The sequence below is a fragment of the Monodon monoceros genome, unplaced genomic scaffold (assembly GCF_005190385.1).
Source record: "Monodon monoceros isolate NGI ecotype Baffin Bay Population unplaced genomic scaffold, NGI_Narwhal_1 Super_Scaffold_14, whole genome shotgun sequence".
NCBI lineage: Eukaryota > Metazoa > Chordata > Mammalia > Artiodactyla > Monodontidae > Monodon > Monodon monoceros.
Genome location: NW_021703770.1, coordinates 75,967,183 through 75,986,266, shown reverse-complemented (window position 1 = coordinate 75,986,266; position 19,084 = coordinate 75,967,183). Strand labels below are relative to the sequence as shown.

General features: G+C 44.9%; 1 protein-coding gene across 9 annotated transcripts in view; it reads right to left on the bottom strand.

Moving 5' to 3' along the window:
• Positions 1 to 19,084, bottom strand: part of PRKDC (protein kinase, DNA-activated, catalytic subunit) — a 150,002-nt gene that overhangs the window by 62,579 nt on the left and 68,339 nt on the right. For all 9 annotated transcript variants that reach the window (XR_003793604.1, XM_029223258.1, XM_029223263.1 and 6 more), the window contains 10 exons: positions 14,946 to 15,131; positions 14,454 to 14,558; positions 13,480 to 13,647; positions 10,635 to 10,762; positions 7,278 to 7,485; positions 4,275 to 4,453; positions 2,883 to 3,051; positions 2,641 to 2,706; positions 1,519 to 1,591; positions 408 to 556 (listed from right to left, as the gene is read on the bottom strand). Coding sequence is in view for 8 of the 9 variants with exons in the window: in XM_029223258.1 (XP_029079091.1) it covers positions 408 to 556; positions 1,519 to 1,591; positions 2,641 to 2,706; positions 2,883 to 3,051; positions 4,275 to 4,453; positions 7,278 to 7,485; positions 10,635 to 10,762; positions 13,480 to 13,647; positions 14,454 to 14,558; positions 14,946 to 15,131 (1,431 nt within the window). In the remaining variant the exon portion in view is untranslated. The remainder of the gene's footprint in view (positions 1 to 407; positions 557 to 1,518; positions 1,592 to 2,640; positions 2,707 to 2,882; positions 3,052 to 4,274; positions 4,454 to 7,277; positions 7,486 to 10,634; positions 10,763 to 13,479; positions 13,648 to 14,453; positions 14,559 to 14,945; positions 15,132 to 19,084) is intronic.

Sequence of the window (19,084 nt, the reverse complement as noted above, 5' to 3'; positions counted from 1 at the left end):
AGCGGCTCCGTGAGCTGTGGACGACCCCGTGAGCTGCTGGACCCCGGAAGAGAGACTGAGCTCAACCTCTCAAAGCAGCCGTCAGACCCAGTGCACGCCCTGCCCGTCACCAGAGCCCACCCTTCAGGGAGGAGGCTCTGCTCAGGCCGGGGCACTGACAGCAAACACCCCTCCAGGGGGCGGGGGGCAGGGGGGAACGGACAACGGTCAGCCAGCGCGGTCAGCTCTCTCAGGAGGGCCTCACGCAGCTCTGATGCAAACACTGACCTGACCGCGGGAGGAGCCCGGCTAACGTGAACCCGCCCTGCATGCTGGCGGGGTCAGACGCTGAACCCCAGGATGAGAGGCTGGCGCCCTGCCGCCCCGAGGCTCCCCTTGCCCCCCAGACAACAATGTTTAGTAATCACCCGTCTCCAGAAACGGCCGGCGGTGGACTGAGGGTCTTGGGAGCCATACGAGTAGCTCTGAACTCCAGTACAAAAGTCGAACTGACTCATCTCCTCACTCAGGCTACTGTCTGCCAGATACGACAAGGAAGACATATAACACGGTCCGCCTGAAGCAAAAAGAGAAGGAACTACATTTACTCAAACTAGGAAGAAATGGGTTTCTCTACGCTCAAGTGATACCCGGATACCTGCACCGAAGGCGTTCATCAAACCTGTGGCTCTCACTTACCACCCGGATCCACAAGTAAAAAGAGCCCGGGGGGACCTCCTTGCACTCTGTCCCCACTGAGCAGTTACTCTCTGTGGCAAACAAAGGCATGAAGTCGAACTAGATCCGGTTTTTGGATGTGATGCTAACAGAACTTCTTGCACTGAAAATTCTGAAGATGTACACTCTGCCCATAAAGCCTAACGTAAATGCTGCAAGAGATACTACTGAGAACTAACTAATTCAATGTAAGGAACTTAACTGGTCCAGATTTTATCCTCAAATCAAGAAGAAAAAAAAAGCTATGAAGAAAATTAAGCAAAAAATTGAAACCAGGAGCGTGTGGAGGGAGAGAGAGTTGATTCTAAACAGGGAGGCTAGGAGAACTTCCTTCAGAGGAAGGGGCCATGCTGGCCTCTGGGGCCGAGATTAGTCCACCTAGGGGAACAGCACAGCAAACTCCCTGGGGCGCAGGGAGCAGGCATGGGTATAGCGGGGAGGTGGGAGCCGATGGGAGGTTTGGAGGAGAGGAGGGGCAGGATGGGACTGTACTTTCACACAGGGTTCTGAAAGTATCTAAATAACACACAAACATAATCCAAAAACAAGCAAATAAATGCAGGTCAATCTTGCTTTTGTTAAAAAAGCGTACCACATCTGAGCCCCCTCTGGCCACCTAGAGATGTTTCTGTGCTGTTAAAGTTTAACTAACTGCATTTCTTTCAAAGTACAATTCCATTTGCCACTTAAAAATAAAAATTTTCAAATTCAGTTTCAACGTTGGGGTATTTAAAGTATTGTCTATTTATATAACAAATACCAACTACTGGAATCTTTGTCATCATTTTGAAAACGTCCTACCTGAGTCCCCATTTGCTGCTTCCCTGGCTTCTCTCCTAATTTCAATGTACCTCTTCTTTCTTTCCATAGGAACCTATTAGGCAAAAACAGACAATTTAAGATTTCTTAGAATCTTGGTCACATATTTTCTATTTTAGTAGCAATCTGGCAAAAATCACAAATATTAACTTTTAAGCAAAAACTTTAACCGAACTTAAAAGCACTGAAAACCCCCTACAAAGACAGGCGGGCGCCCTTCAGGAAGGCCCCCCCACCCCAGCCGGGTGCCGGGAGCTGGTGCCCCCCCTCGGGCTCTGGGACCCGCGTGGGCTGCACCCCTCCAGCCACAGGCCTGGGGACCCGCCGTCTGCACTTATAAGCCTCAGTTCCCTGGACTGCACAGTCATAACAGGTCACAGCACCTCACGGCTGTGGCGGAGTTCACAAGTAATGCACGGTTAAGTGTCTGAAGGCTTAACGGACGTGTGTGTTTATTATTTCATGTCTTTAGTTCTTTGAACACAGGCCTAGAAAGAACTTCCCAGTCTTGTTCCAAAAGGGCTCAAGGCGGGAAGCAAGCACTGGCCCGAACCTGTGAGCCACCAGGCAGACTACGAGGGGTGGAGGCCAGAACACCAGCCCGCCCCCCAGCCCCCGCTCACTCTGCCCACCCTCCCGCCCACCGGGCTATGAAAGGCTGCTGCCCCCCAGCCTCCGCTGAGCTCGACTGAGCCTGAGCTTGGCTCCTTTGCCAGAGCATCTTCCCCCCAAGACGTCTGCTCCCGGCGCCCGAAATGTGCCGACCCTCCCACCAGGGCCCCCAGGGCCTAACCCTGTATCGGGGTGGATCTCAACATCACTGACCAGAGGAACTTCAGAAAACAACTTCAGGGATGTGCCCTCAGAGCTCCTTTCAGTGGCATTTTCTCTCCTTTACAAGTTGAGGGAAAACCCAAGTCATGACCAACTTTTTGTACTTGCCTGAGGTTGTATCTCCAGTCAAACTGTAAGAAGCTGCCAGTGTTTGCAGTGTACAGCAGACGTGAGTACTGGGCAGTTACTGTTCAGCGCAATGTGTGTGTTTCTCTATAAGCATTTGCTAAGTGTTTGTAGCCTGGAAACACCACGAAAGATTTCACTCACCTCCACTTCTATGGGAAACGTGTAGCAGCGCTTCAGGTCTATCAGATTTTCAAAAATGAGCAAGTTCTGTGAACGCAAAGCCCCACATGAAGATGCCTGAGTGCCAGGTGGTGATGCCGGGCGCTGACGCCACCCCGGGGTCCCGCCCTCCGCGTCCGCATGCAGGGCTGGAGGAGCACACCCACCGCGGCTCGGGGGGCGCAGACCCCGGGCAGCCCGGCCGGCAGTCGGGAGGGGCCTACCTTCTCCGGCTTCTCACTGAACAGGAAGCCCTGGTAAAACTTGAGCTCGGTGAAGACACAGCGGATGGCGGCGATGGCGCAGTTGTAGGCGGCACAGTGGTACAGCCGCCTGCGCTCCAGCAGCTGGGCCTCCCCCGCCATGTTCTCCGTGAAGGCGTTGTGGCACAGCCTGCGGGCAGCCGGGCGAGTGTCAGTCCATCCAGGGGGGTGAGCCGGCCCCACGGGTGCCCACACCTACTGGGGCTGCAACAAGCCGGGTGGGCAGCAGCCCAGCCTGAGGGGCAGGAAGGTCTCTACCAGGCGGGACCTGAACTGACCCTGGGGAAGCAGCATGCGGGCACTGTGAGGGCATGGAGGGGTGGCAGTGGCGGAGGCAGGGGTGGCTGCCACACCCAGGAGCCCGGTCTCGCCCGGCCGGCTGCGTGCGGCCAGCCACCGTGAGCACGTGAGCATGGTGCGCACGTGAGCACGGTGCGGTCAGAACACGGCCATCCCACATCTACGCTGCTGCCAGCTGCTCCACAGGGCCCAGGAAGCCGGAGCAGTTACCGCCCAGCCCTCGAGGGGAGAAGCCTGCCGGCCCCTGCTACTAGGACGAGGTCCCTCTGAAGGGCTTCAGGCTGGGAAACAAAACAATCAGGTTCCTGTAACATATGGACGGTCACTCTGGCAGCGGGGCTGAGAGCGGCAGGCCTCGGGGTAGGGAGACTTATTACACAGGAGGCCACTGAGGCGCTTCACCAGCAACCCCAGTGCCACACGAGCCACTGGTTCCAGGAGCCCCGCGGACATAATCCACCAGCTCTGGGGCCGGCAGGGTGTGTGCAGAGGTTGAAGAGATTCAGAAGGAAAAATAACACGACCTCCAAGGCGCTCATGGTGACAACGTCATCCACTGAGGAGGACATGCGAAGAGAGGGTTGGAGGAGCTGAAGGTGAGCCTGCAGAGACCTGGCACGCCGGTGCCCGACACTCAGAGGAGCCTCACCAGAAGGCCGGCTTCAGAGGAAATGGATCTGACTACTCTGTGCGTTACGAAACGTCTGCTTAGAAGTATGTGACACTCCTTTAATTTTGAATGATAGAAAAAATAAAATACACTAAATCCCTCCTTACTGTGAATCATACCACTAGAAACATATCAAGCTATTGAGGGAGAAAAGACAGTAGGAAAAAACAGTAAAAGAAAAAGCTTTACTCTGCATAGAAGATGTGTCTAGGATAGAACGTTACGCAATAACATGCTGAATTAATGTCCATCTAAGTAGTCTGTACATAGGAAAACTATAAAAATTCGTTTAAACATTTATTCACATTATATACATGTGTAAAAATATACGCATCACAAATATTAACAAATTAAATACAATCCGAAATTAAGTAAACCCTTACTTGATGAGGGTCTTTGTAAGCTCATTTCCTTCTGGGACACGCGAGCCGTGGAACACCTGATTAATTTTAGATTCCTTGGAGTGAACATCACCTTTCGGAAGACGAGAGTACATCACATCGAGCAGCTTATAGTAGCCCATCTTCTTGGTGATTTGAGTATCAAAGGAAGATTCATTCAGCTAAGAAAAGATAACATGAAAAGTATTTTACTGACTAAATGAAATTTAATACTCAACGCCCTTTACATTGAAAATAATTTTAATAAAGATGTTAAACCACTTCAACAAAAAGTAGCCCAAGAGCTAAAACGTGGATGTAAGTGTTGATGTGTTCTATTTAGTGTGGCAGCAAGTACTGACTTCACCTCAGTGAAACTCATTTGGGACTTCTGGCCTCCAAAGCTGTGAGAGGATAAACTTGTGTTCTAGGCCACCAAGCTTATGGTAATTTATTACGGCACGTTAAGGAAACTAATACACATTTTGGTACCAAGAGCTGGAGCTCTACTGCAACAAATGAAAAAAATACGTTAAGTGGCTTTGGAATTGAGCAGAGGGTAGAGGTAGAAAAAATTTTTGCCATGTATGACAGAAAAGGCCTAGCTTGCCCTGTAGAGACCACTGTTAGGAAATATCGACATTAAAGGCACTGCTGGCGAGGACTCAGAAGGAAGTGAACAGAAAGCCAATGTTGTCTTAGGGAATGCCCATCACCATAAACATATTTTTATTAGAAATGTGGACATTAAAGTAGTTGCTGGTGAGGTCTCAAAAGGAAATAAGTACCAGATTTTTGGAAACTGGAGGACAGAGGATCCTTGTTAGGCGGCTAACAAGAAAACGTAGCTGAACAGTCTTCTGAAGTTGTGCAGAAAGCAGAACTTGCAGGCTATGCACTTGAATACTGAGCTGAGAGGATTTCCAAGTAAATTTGCTGGAGGTACTGCCTGGCTTCTCCTTTGCCGCTTATAATAGAATGTGAGGTGTGAGAAATTACTTGAGACAAAAACAGTCAAGCAAAAAGAACCAGAACTTGATGACCTGGGAAGTTCTCAGCCCGTGCAGACTGTAGAAGACGCTAGCGTCAGGAGACTGGCTGCTGGGAAAGCATGCTTCGGCGAGAAGCCTGAGGGCATGGCTGAAGAAACAAAGCCTGTGGCTCACGGCTGCGCTCGGCCACCTCACAGAAGCCACGCACAGGGAAGGGACTCTCCTATCTCACAGAGGGAATCTCCAGAATGAGCATGAAAGAGACAGAAGGTTTCTGAGAATGTTACACCAGATGAACTGAAAGGGACAGAGACAAAATGAAATGGAAAAAAGGATGCTGTACTCCCCAAATTCTACAGGCAACAAACAGACAAAGCTACTCAGCTGCAAACACCTGCTAACCTTCAAGAAAAAAGAAGAATGACTCCAAGGATGGAGTCTCTGCCCAGAAGGCAGAGCACCAGGCCACAGGGCATTATTCCCAGGTCTTGAAACCTAATGGATTTGCCCAGCTGGATTTTAAACTTGCTTTGGAAAACAGACTCCTTCCTTCCATTTTCTCCTATTTGGAACAGGAATGTCTATAATTATCATCCTATACCTGTCCCACCACTGTGTTCTGGAAGCAAATAATCTGTTTTCTAGTTTCACAGGTCCAAAAATGGAGAGAGTTTGGCCCCAAGATGGATCACACCCAAAACCTACCCATATCTGGTTTATATGATTTAGATGATGAGATTTGGGACTTGTGCTAATAATATTTAGATGAGGTTTTGGACTTAAAAGTTGATGTTGTAATGGGTTTAGACTGTGTCAGGCTGAATAATAGCCCCAAAAAGATACCCACATTCCAATGCCTCAGACCTGTGACTGTTACCTTGTACAACAGAAGGGATGAGACAGGTGAAATGAAGCAAAGGACCCTGAGAAGATTATCCAAGTGGGCCCGAAATGCAATCATATTTACAGGCAGGAGGCAGAGAGAGATTAGACAGAACTGCGGAAGCTGGAAGCACCTAAATGTCCATCGACAGAGGAGTGGATAGAGAAGCTGAAGCTGTGGTGCACAGATACGATGGAATACTACTCAGTCATGAAAAGAATGAAATAATGCCATTTGCAGCAACACGGATGGACCCAGACATAATCATACTAAGTGAAGTCAGACAAAGACAAACACCATATGTATCACTTATATGTGGAATCTAAAGTATGACACAAATGAACTTAGTTACAAAACAGAAACAGACTCACAGGCACAGAGAACAGACTGGTGGTTACCAAGGGGGAGGGGAGGCGGAGCAGATAAATTGGGAGTTTGGGATTAGCAGATACAAACCACTACACATACAACAGATAAACAACAAGGACCTACTGTATAGCACAGGAAACATTCAGTACCTTGTAATAAACCATAATGGAAAAGAATTTGAAAAAGAACAGACACGTGTACATGTATAACTGAATCACTTTGGTGTGCTCCTGAAACTAACACAACACTGTAAGTCAACTACACTTCAATAAAAGAAGAAAAATGGCGGAGTGTTTAAAACAGAAGAGGACGACGACGAAGCCAAGTGACCTGAGAAGCACGGGAAGGGGCACCGTGGCCACGAGCCGAGGGGTGCTGGTGCCTCTGGAGGCTGTTGGCAGGGCGAGCAGTCTCCTCCCCAGAGCCTCCGGAGCAAGTGCAGCCCCAGGAAACGGTTTCTGATTTCTGGTCTCCAGAGAAAATACAGATTTTCTGATTTCTATTTCTATTCAGGTTCTGATTTCTATTTCTCCAGAGAAAATAAAGGCCTGTGGCTCTAAGCCACATCTGTGGTCCCCTGTGACAGCAACCTGAGGAAACTAACGCACACACCACGTGCCTGCAGGCTGAGACCAGGACATGGAGGCGACGCTCCCTGAGCTGCACACGCCCCTGACTGAACACGTGGCAGTTTCTAACGACACTGACCATGGAGACCTGTCAACTCTTATTAACATTCAATTTAATAACAGACTACGATACCTTTATAAATCTGGACTTCAACACATCAATGGCATCCACCACAATGCTGCTAAAGAAGTCTCTCAAAGCACTCAAGTCACAGTGCCACAACAGAGTGAGGAGAACGCGGTCCACGGTCGCTTGGCGGGTGACGCTGGGAAGGAGGTCATCCCTCCTGAACATCCCGTACACACTATCCAGAAGCCCTAACTGTGTTGCACATGAACTCCTAAGAAAAAGAGAAAATTACATGCACATTCAGGATTGCAACAAATATTTCATGACGGCCTACTACATTACAAGCAAAGTGAACGCCAATGACTATGAATCAGAAAAATAACTTTAAAGATCATATGTATAGAAACCAGGAAATACAAAAAGCATTTATACATAGGTCATGTTATTTTAACTCATCCCCAGAAATCCTCATGCCTATTTAGGCATTAGGAAAAAGAATTTTTTTCATTTACTTTCAATATGGTCTTTCTGGAAGGCTTTGGAAGAGACTCAGCCTCGACACCATCATGTATCCCAGAACCTGAAACTCATGAATCCTGATCAGACAATTCCAGCCTCTTCCTCAGTAATGAACCACCATTCCTACTTGCCAGGCAGAGAGAATTCAACTGGCCCTTTGTTTTCTCATCTGGGTAACACGGTATATGAATGATCACCTATACGATTCCGTCTATACATCTATTAATTAAGAATAGCGTTAGCTTCCCCGCCTATAAAAATAAGAGGTTAGGACTGAATGATCATTAAAATCCTTTCCAGTTCTAAAATCTCGATGCTCAGAAGTTAGCTATGACCCAGAGCAAAAATACTGGATTTGAACGTCATTCAGTCACAAAAATTTGAGGTTGCAGGACACCACTAGATCTACATGGGCTCTGCAATATTCATCTGGACACTGTCCTAGATTTCAATTCTCTCAAGGAGCACCCTGCTTTGAGCACAGTGGAGATGCACAGCCCTTACACAGAAACCTAAAGGAAAGAGGAGGAAAAGAAAAAGAGCATAAATGGGCCAACAGATGGTTTACTGAAAAATAAATGCAAATGAGCATTAAATATATGAATATATGTTCCACTTTACTCATAATAAAAGAAATACAAATTAGAGCAACACTGAGAAATCCTTTCTCCCCTATTAACGCTGGAAAAAATCCAAGTGTTTGACAATATACTCTATTGGCAAGACTGTGATGAAACATACTTTCATCCACTGCTGGAAGGAATGCAAATAATACAGCCTCCAAAAGGGGATGTGGTGATATCTAGCAAAATCACAAATGCATTTACCTTTTCACTCCCATTTACAAATCCACTCCAAAGCTACACTGGCAAAATACAACATGACATGTGCACAGGGCTATTCACTATGCCATTATTCTCATCAGCAAAAGACTGACCAAAAGCCCATCAGTAGGGGCTGCTTCAAAATACTTGGTACTTCCACACAGTGAATAATTACACAGTTGTTTAAAAAAAAAAAAAAGGAAAGCAGAAGATCTCTACGTGCTGATTTAGCATGATCTGTAGAAAACATGAAGTAGAAAAAAAGGTGAAAGGGCAGAAGACGATAGGAGAGGGAAGCAAGGCTCCTGAATGTAGCGCATTACGTACTTCTAACGTTCGAATCACGTTATGTATTTTACATATTCAATAAGAAAATTAAGTCCAAAAAAAAACACAAAAATTTCTCAGCTCTGAAAATGAATTAAAGCATACCTAATGAATTGGTATAATAACTGCACAATGAAAAACACTTTCAAGTGATTCTGGAACACAAAATTTGACTGTATATCCTCAGAGAATATATTCTAAGTAAATTATAAATAAAATTTAAAATGTTAACTTCATCCAGCTATGATTATTCTTAGTAGTAATACTGGTAGTGTTAGTTTTGAAAATATTTTATGTGTATTATAGGATAAAGCAATTAAATACTGGTGAAATGTTATTAAAAACAACACTGAACAGAAAAAAATTAAAATCTACAATGTAAGGGAAAAATAATAAAAGTAATAAAAAGCCCATAATGTTAAGATTGAAAGGAAAGTATCAGGATATTTTTCTTTTCCTTAAAACAAACAAAACTATTCCTCAGTACAGCACTAACCAGTAGTAGTGCTATAACCCTGTAGCACTAAGTTCACCGAGGACCCAGCCTGTGGTCTCTAGGTGCCGTTTCACGGGGCTCTCTAGAGAAACAGCTTGACTCTGGGTCAAGGTGAGCCTGCGGTGATCTGCTGAGCCAGAAGACATGTAAAAGACATCAGAGATTAAGGAAGGCTGCCCAAGAACCTAGGAGCCGGCCGCCATGGACTCCCACTGCCACAGACGGGAACGGTGTGAACACAAAAAAGAATAACAACTGCCACTGATTGAAATTTACTTCTGTTTTGTTTTTAAAAGTTCTAAAATTGAAAAATATTAACTAATTTTCACAGAGACAACTGTAGCATTGGAGTAAGTTTTAGAACTGGGATGTGAAAAATCCTCCCATTTTGTCTCTCTTTTTCAAAATTGTTTTGGCTGTTAAGGGGTATTTTGCATTTCCATATAAATATTAGGAACTGCTAGTCAATTCCTGTACCCAAAAACTGAGGCTTGCTGGAATCTGGATATGGAGTGCATTAAACCTAGCAATTTGAATAGAACTGCCATGTTAACAATATTGCATCTTCCAACTCATGAGCATGGACTATCTCTCCATTTACTTAGATCTTTAATTTTTTAATTTCCTTCAGCAATAGGTTGTAATTTTTGCTGTACAAGTCTTGTGCTTCTCGTGTTAAGTTTATTCCCAAGTGTTTTATTCTTTTTGGTGCTATTATGAATGGTATTACATTTGTAATTATAGTGTCAAACGTTCTCTGTTCATAAACAGAACTACCACTGACATTAGAATACTATGTATTCTGAATCCAACAAATTTTCTATGATTGTTTATTGGTTCGAACAGTTTCTTGTAGATCTTTAGGATTCTCTGCCTTGTGCCATCTGTGAGTAGAAACAGTTATACTTCTTTCTTTCCAAGTTGACTGCCTTTTATTTCTTTTGCTTGCCTGACTGCAATGGCTAGAACCTCCAGGACTATGTTGGATAGAAAAGAACAGACGTCCTCGCCTTGTTCCAAACTTTGGAGGAAAATTCAGCCTTTCACTATTAAATATTTTGTTGGCTACTGGTTTTTCATAGATGATCTTTTGCAAGTTTTATCATCGATGAGTAAATGAGCACTGGATTTTGTCAAAACTTTACCTGCATCTACTGAAATAATGCACTCATCGTTTTCAAGGACAGAGATGATAATCTCCCACAGAAATAAAACACATATGGTTCCTGGAATCCCAGACTAGGAATGACTCACTTTCTGGCTATCTTCCTGAAAGTGGATTGAAATAACTCTTCCATAACATGCTGTTGCTCCCGACAAAGAATTTCTGTCATCAGCTCCAACAACACGGGACTCTGCGATAACTCCAATGCATCCAGAAGCTAGAGAAGAAACACACACCAATAATAATGAGGATGATGATGACAATAATCGCATTGGATTTGTTTTTTGACAGTTCAAATAAAAAGGGAAAGCAAATTATAACAATTTCACAAAGATTAACAAATGCTAATATATGTCATTTTTGCAGCTATGGAATGCCTGGCATATAACAATGTTCGTTAAATATTTGAGTTTTGATTGTCTAAAAGTTTTGCAGATATTCTTCCTCCAACAGTGTTTGCAGATATTCTTCCTCCAACAGAGGCACGAGGCCTCTCCTCGGCAGCGTGCGCCCTTCACACCACCCTCACTGCACAGCACACACACTCCAGGCTGTGGGTCCAGTGTTCTCATCTCACCTCCCATCTTCCATCTCCATGTCCTTTTGCTCTACTCTCTAGGAGACAGCTGCAATCTTATCTTCCATTTGGTGAAGGTTTTTAAATTTTTCTTTTGTGTATTTAACTTCCAAGAGCGCTTTCTTGTTCTAGTTCATGCACTTGATATACTGTCTCTCCTCTCTGAAGCTGCTCTGAACAGTCTCTTCGACGTTCTTATCTCGACTTGTTGCCTCTGCTCCCTCTGAGTTCCTTTCTCCTGTTGGTTTACATCTTTCTTAGACTGGAAGCTTTCTTCAAAGGTGCCGCGACTGTCTGCACTTGCATTTACGTTAAGGGAAAGTACTAAAGATCTACCCAGAACCTTTGTGGACGTGACAACCATCTGCTGGCAGATTGCTGGGGAGCAGGAAACTCAGATGGTACCAGCATGATGGTGCAGAAAGAACACAGCATTCGACAGAGAAATGAGGAGGTTACCACGTCAACCAGGCCACCAGATGCGAGGTCGCTCACAAGGGGACGTGCACGACACATGCCTCCAGGTGTGGGGTTGTTGCCAGAAAGGTTAGCCTGAATCTCACGGCCAAGCTTGAAGCCTAACTTCCAGTTTAGAGGAAACACAGAGGGTGAGGAAAGCCAAAACGCACCTCAAGGGAGCAATCAGACAAACAGGACAGCATCCGAGAGACGCGCTCGGGCTACTTCCAAAACCCAGTGTCGCAGAGAAATAAAAGGGATGGGGGTGAAGCAGTCCTGGATTTAAAGACACCAGAGACATGACATTCGAGCCAATCGTTAATTAGATCCTGGTTTGAAAAATCCAGCCAAACACAGGGACATCTGGAGAAACGTGACCATGGACAAAACAGCACAAGGTCTGAGAGCAGCGAGAATTTTCTTGGGCCTAGTATCAGCGTGGTGCCTGCCTCTCAGGAACTGCTGCTGAAACATTCAGGAGTGAAGCACCAGGATGTCTGCAGCTAACTCGCAAGTGTTTCAGTCAAAACACACACACACACGCACACACAGACAAAGCAAATGTGACAAAAAGTTAACTGCTGAATACAAGAGATGGTTATATGGATGCTTGTTTACTATTCTTCCAACTTCTCTGTATGTTTGAAAGAAAAAAGTCCTATCAGGGTAGGGAGGAGAGAACCCATGTGGATGGGTGGTTTGTAAACAGCCTTTCCGTGTGGCTGCGTGGCTTCTGTACAGGATGGTGACTGGGTCCCACAGACCAGAGACCCAGGAATGAGCTGGAAACCTTTTAAGGCTAGATTTAGAATCACAAGCATCACTTCCACTGCATTATTTTCTTGTTACTAGTGAGTCCTTAAGGACAACCCATACGCAACAGGAGAAAAATCAGACTACGTTGCTCAAAACGTATGACGTCTCTTTTTTCCCCATGTGACGGAAAGTCACACCATAAAAACATGTGGACGGGATACACTGGTGCAGCCATCCTTGGAGAGTATGTGTATCTCTACCCCGGCACTTATTACAGTGTGTTTTAATCATCGTTTCTTCCTTACTTTACTATAAGCTCCTTGAAAACAAAGACAGTATCTTTATTTTTCTTGAGCCCAGGGTTCAGTCCATCACGAGTTTGGGCGACCACCGCCTACCCTCCCTCCAGTGGTGTTTCTCTCGTTTTCCCTACTGGCTGGCCCCTGAGTTTTAGCTGAGTATACTGCTGCCCAAAGTAAGAACATTCACAGTCTCACTTGCTTGTATGTGGCAAGTGGGTTATCAGCAGAATTAATACGTGCAAGGTCTGGATTAAGCCCTTAAAGGAAAGGGATGCTCTCTCCTGCCCTCTCCTCCCTCCTGTTGGCTAGAAGGGACAAGACAGGAGCTGGATCAGCCAACCTGGACAAGGCAGATGCTACGTGTGGGGGACGACAGACAAGAAGAAGGTAAAGGAGACGGGGTCCCTGTAGAGGATCTAGAACTGTACAGGAGGGAGAGAACCTAGCTTCTTGGCTAAGCCCCCGGTGTTTCGGGAACTTACGCTGTATATTAACTAAGTGATACCCACTAGATATTTCTCAAATGACCACTAGTCAACTAAACTTCAGAAACTGTACCATATAGGTGATATTCTATTTCTTAGCTCTCTTCAGTATTATTCTTCAAAGCTTATACATTACACATAAAATATTTCACAAATTTTAAATGGGAGAAAAATTAGCCCCCAAGGATTCAGGTACGCATCGGCCCCCACAGACAAGCTTTCAAAATGAGTTAAAATGAATCCTTCAAGTTAGAACACTCTCTGACTCTGAATATTTCACTAACTTCTTTTCACCAAGAAATGTTAACAGGAAACAAGCAGTGCTTAATTTTAGTTGCAACTACTAAAAACTAACCTTTTTCATACAGTCCGCGTAGTTATTGTACCGCAGAGTCCCCGGGGGAAACTCTTCAGACTTCATAGGGAAATTAGAAACAATGAGCTTCCCGAGAACGTGCTTCAGCTCCTGCAGATGGCCTCCAGTGAGACTGGTGAAGAATGGGAGCAGAATCACAGCCTGGCCCTGCAGAGCGAGTGCAACATGAGACTGGCTTAGGGATTCTGCACAACGAGTGCAACGACTGCTTTCTAAAGACTGCGCCAAGAAAGCACCACACGTGTGGACTCCGTGCCCACTTCAGGACACCTCCTCGGCAGCATCAAACCCACCAGCAAGACGCGTCCCGGCCCTCGGCTTCCACTCTCGGGCTCGCGGGCTGAGCCAGGGCTGTCCCGTGTGAGCACAGGACAGGGCAGCCTGACTCTGCGTGTGGATCTCCTCTGCAAACGCAGCCTCTACTAGAAGCGCGCTGCCTGAGTTCTGTGAGGAAAGACTATCGTGAATACCCTATGGGGCGACTGCGGAACTCAGGGCTTCAGAGCACTCGGTGTGCTTCCTTCCTCCCTTGGGTAGCAGGTCAGTTCCCAGACCTCCTCGTGTTGAGAAATGTGAAACCTGACTAATCACATACAGCAGAAAATTCCAAAGAAATACCCTCATGTTCCACTACAAAGATGGTTTTCATGAAGGCCACACTTTACTGGAGTGTAAAATCTAATTACTACAGGACTTTAAAATTACAAAATCTGTTAAGTTCTTGACCCTAAAAGTAAGAGAGATATTTTCTGTTATTAATTAACAGAAAGATGACTGAGGGCCACAGAAGCTGGTGACGGGTACCCGGGCGTCACTGTGCTGGTCTCTCTGCTTCTGAATATGTCTGAAATTTTCCATAATAAGAAAACAGAAAATATCACAAATACACAAAAATACAGAACAGGAAAAAAAATGGAGAACATAATCTGAAAAACATCTTTTCAACCACTTACCTTTAAATGTAGACCCAAATTCGGATCAGCAAGTAGACTAACATATGTTGTAAAAACTTCTGGGAATGCACTGTGATTTGTATTAAAAGGTACAGATGAATCAATCTAAAGGAGGGAAAATGAAAACACATTTCTACATTATGCCTCTAATTTCCTTTAATGCACTTTTCCGTTCTTTAAATTTCAGAAATGACCTGTACGTTTGTTCTTGGGCGCCAACAGCATTTCAACAATTCCTGTTCTGAAATATTTTAAACTATCCGCTAAGACAATGCACGTAAAGCTACACTGAGGAGATAAAGAATAAGAAGTGAAAATGAGAATAAAAGGTAATTATGGAAAATAATGGAAAAGTATAAAATATAAAGTAATCAGCAATTGTCCAAGTTATTTTTTATTTGTCAAACCAATGAGCTTTTCAAGAAACCTCCATCAAATTTTTAAAGACATAAGCAACAGACGCAACTACATTTTCAAGATCTCTCAGAATACCTGCAGAATTTTTGCCAGCAAGGTCAGCACGGCCATTTTGCTGTCCGGGGCAGCATCCCTGGCCCACCACGGGCCGCAGCTCCTCCAGCTCTGCAGGATGGCACCCACCAGTTTCAGGCCTTGGTGCTTCTGACTGGCTCGGTCCCGGAAGCTCTGATCCAACAGACCATTCAGAATGGCGCTCACCTGAGACAGCGCGGGGTGAAGCAAGAAAAACTCTTACCATCAAGGCTGACAGACACGCAACAGAATTTATTGTCATTTTTCAAAGCTATTCTTGGAAAATGAAGATGCTATTCCTAGAACAGCTGTTTACTTCACAACTCCTCATATCTGAACACAGCACTTTAACATGTAAATTTTCCCACAAAGGCACACAGTGGTCCCCTTTATGAAATAATGCTTAAACTGCTATCTGTTGTTTTCTTGGTCGGGGCCATTCTCCATGGCAGGGGAAATCAGCTCTCTCTGGTCACCATCACCACCAGATGCACTCATACATGCACACACACACAGGCATGCACACAGGGACACACACACGCTTAGAAACAGCACACACACACACACGGAAACGCACAGTGAAACACACACATGCACACGCACACAGGGACACATGGACACGGGCACGCAAGGGCACAGGGAGGTACATGCACATCTCCTGTCCTACTGCCTTCCCAACAGTGATCTCCTAAATTCGGTTAGGTTAATTCAATATTCCTGCTGTTGTGACAGGCAGCTCCGCTCACGGATGATCCGAGCTGAGTACCAGCACACATTTCCTTCCTCACATAACATTCTGATCTCCCTGAAGTGAGTACTTGGCGCTTGAACAACTCGGGTTTGAACTGCGTGGGTGCACTTAACGTGGAAACGCGCACTACAGCGCCGCGCGGTCTGCAAGAGGGGGATCCGTGGACACGAGGGCCGACTGTACAGACAGTTGTACGTGGACGTTCGCCTGGCAGAGGGACAGCGCCCCAGCCCCCCCACCCCTTAGCTGTTCTCATCGTGACTGTCACTGTTGTCATCAAACTCTCCCAAATTCACTACGTCTCCTCTAGACGTGCAAACGCATCAGGGAGGCTGTGAGCCATCTCTGGGGCGCCACCTCGGGAGGGTCAGGGACACCGGCCCGGGTCTTGAGTGGAGGTCACCACCCCCCGCCCCCGGGAGACTCGTCAGCAAACTTCCCGGACCCCACGCCCTCCTTTTTCCCGGCTTCTGCTCCATCTCGGTGGAGAACTTCCCCCGGCAGCTTCCCAGCAAGAGGAGCATAGGACACAGACCCCCATGGGGACCTGGCGCACCTGAAACACCTGCACTCGGCTCTCACTCATAATCGCTAATCCTTCCCACTCAGGTGAGAAGTACTCTTTCCGAAACTGTGCACGAAATCTGGCTCACTGTCTCCCAGGCTGCACTCTGCTGTTGCAAAGACAACCGTCATCCAGGTTCCTGATCCTTTTGAAAGACCTTTGGGTTTTTTCTCTTGTAGAAACTTTTCAGGATCTTCTCTCCTGGGGAACCCCCAAGGTTTCAAATTTTCAAGAAGTCTGCTCCGTGTGGAGCTGTTTCCATACAATGCACTGGACATTCGACGGCCTTTTCCATCTGGAACTCAGAATGGTCATTCCTGAAACGTTATCCATGAAGCCTCTACTTGGCTCGTCCTCTGTCAGGGGCGGAGGCCATGGAGCTGGACCTTGTAGATAGATTCCAAGTTTCCTCATCACTTCTCCATTTTCTGATTTGTAACCTTACTCTACTCTCCATGAGAGTTCCTGAATTTTATCTTCCAAATCCACCTCATCCTTAATTTGTGATGCGTATGTTTAATTCACAAATTTTCTTTCTTGTTCTCTGATATTCTTTCTTAATAGCGATTCTTGTTTCATGGATACAGTGTCTTCTCTCACCTCTCTGAAGTTTCTTTCTTTTTACACCCCCATCTCACTGAATAATCTCTGTTTCAAGTGCTTTTTCCCTGCCTGTCCTTTCAGAAGCCCTTTCCTGGAGTGCCTGGTGCTTCACAGTGGTCGGTACCCACTGAGGAACGGACAGAAGCGTGAGCAGTGGGCAGGGCTCACCAGCAGTGAGGACACTGGAAGTAGATCTAGTTGGGCTGGGATAACGGTATCTTGATTTTCTCTTAGGCTTTTCAGAACAGTCTGAAATCCTGCCTGAGGGTGTATCTAGCTGACTGTGTTCTGAGAGCCAAATTGAAGAAAATGGCCTAAAGCCTCAAGGTTCAGAACTTGGATAGGCTTTCACTTAATTCCCCAGAAGGTATCCTTACATCACAAAGGATCATAAAAAAGACCACTAGGAACAATTATACACCAACAAACTGGACAACCTGGAAGAAACAAATAAATTCCTAGAAACAAACAACCTACCAAGACTGAATCATGGAGAAATAATCTGAACAGACCAATTACTAGCAAGGAGACTGAATCGGTAATCAAAACATCCCAACAAACAAAAGTCCAGAATCAGATGGCTTCAATAGCGAATTCTACCAAACAATCAAAGAAGAACTAACACCTTCTCAAATTCTGCCAAAGAAGTGGGCGGGGAGGGGGGCACGGAGGAAGCACTTTCAAACTCATTTTACATGGCCAGCGTCACCCTGACACCAACACCAGACGAGGACACCTCAAGAAAAGAAAATTACAGGGAAATATCCCTGAGGAACACAGATGCAAATATCCTCAACAGAGTGTGAGCAAAGCAAATTCCGCAGCACATTAGAAGGGCCACACACCGTGATCAAGCGGGGTTTACTCCAGGTACGCAAGGATGGTCCAGTGTCTGCAAATCCATCAAGGTGATACACCACAGTAACAAAACAGAGGTTAAAAATCATCGGATCATCTCAACAGATGCAGAAAAAGCATTTGACAAAACTCAACATCCATTCACGATAAAAACTCTCAACAAACAGGTATAGAGGGAATGTACCTCAGCATAATAAAGGCCATATATGACAAGTCCACAGCTAACATCATACTCAACAGTGGAAAGCTGTAAACGTTTCCTCTAAGATCAGGAAAAAGACTAGGATGCCCACTCTCGCCACTTTCATTCAACGTAATTTCAACATAATATTGGAAGTTCTAGTCATAGCGGTCAGACAAGAAAAAGAAATAAAAGGTATCCTTTCACTCAGAAAAAGCAAAAGTCTCTATCTGGAGATGATAGGATATATAGAAAACCCTCAAGACTACCAAAAAACTGTTAAAACTAATCTAAAAATTTAGTGAAGATACAGGATACAAAATCAATATACAATTATAACATTCTACATAATAGTATGAATACATAATAGTTCTCAAAAAGATCTGAGAACATGAATAAATGTTTGGATAAATTGAGAGCCATACTATAGAAAACGTGGCTTAATTTTTTTAAAGACGTCACCTTGGTTTAAATATGTTCTATACACATTGTATCACCACTCAAAATCCCTGTATGTTGTGGAGAGGGCTGTAGGAAACTTGGCAAAATGATTCTAAATTTCACTTTAAAGAAAATGTTTAAGTACAGCTTGAAGAATTCTGAAAAACAAAATTACTAAGAAGGAACACTGCCTTACCAGATGTTAAAGTGTATCTTAAAATTGCTGAAATTAAAACAACGTGGTACTGGCTGAAAAACAGATAGGTAAGTAACAAATTAAACAACCTCCGACCTAAATCTGTATAGAGATTCGGATCTGAAAAAGTTAGAAACTTGAATTAATGAGGAAAATATCCATTTGTGAATGAATGTTTGTCCAGTATATATCTATTTAGGAAAAAATATTTCTACAGTGCTGTTTGCATTACTTCCATTTGTTTAAAAAAGAAATTATAAAAGTAACAGAAGAAAACATGGGCAGATAGATTTTAGGGATAATACTGGGATGGAGAAAGCCTTTCTAAGTATGACATGAAAAACAGATCAACTGAAAAGAAGACTGGTATCTTCTTTAACTATATAAAACCAAATACTTCTGTACGGAATAAACACTCCAACTGAGAAAGACAAATCGTCAGTAGGAAAAAGGACTTTCTGCATACATGATAGACAGAGGTCTGCTACACTTAGTATACAAAAATTTTACAAATTAATAAGAAAACACAGGGCTTCCCTGGTGG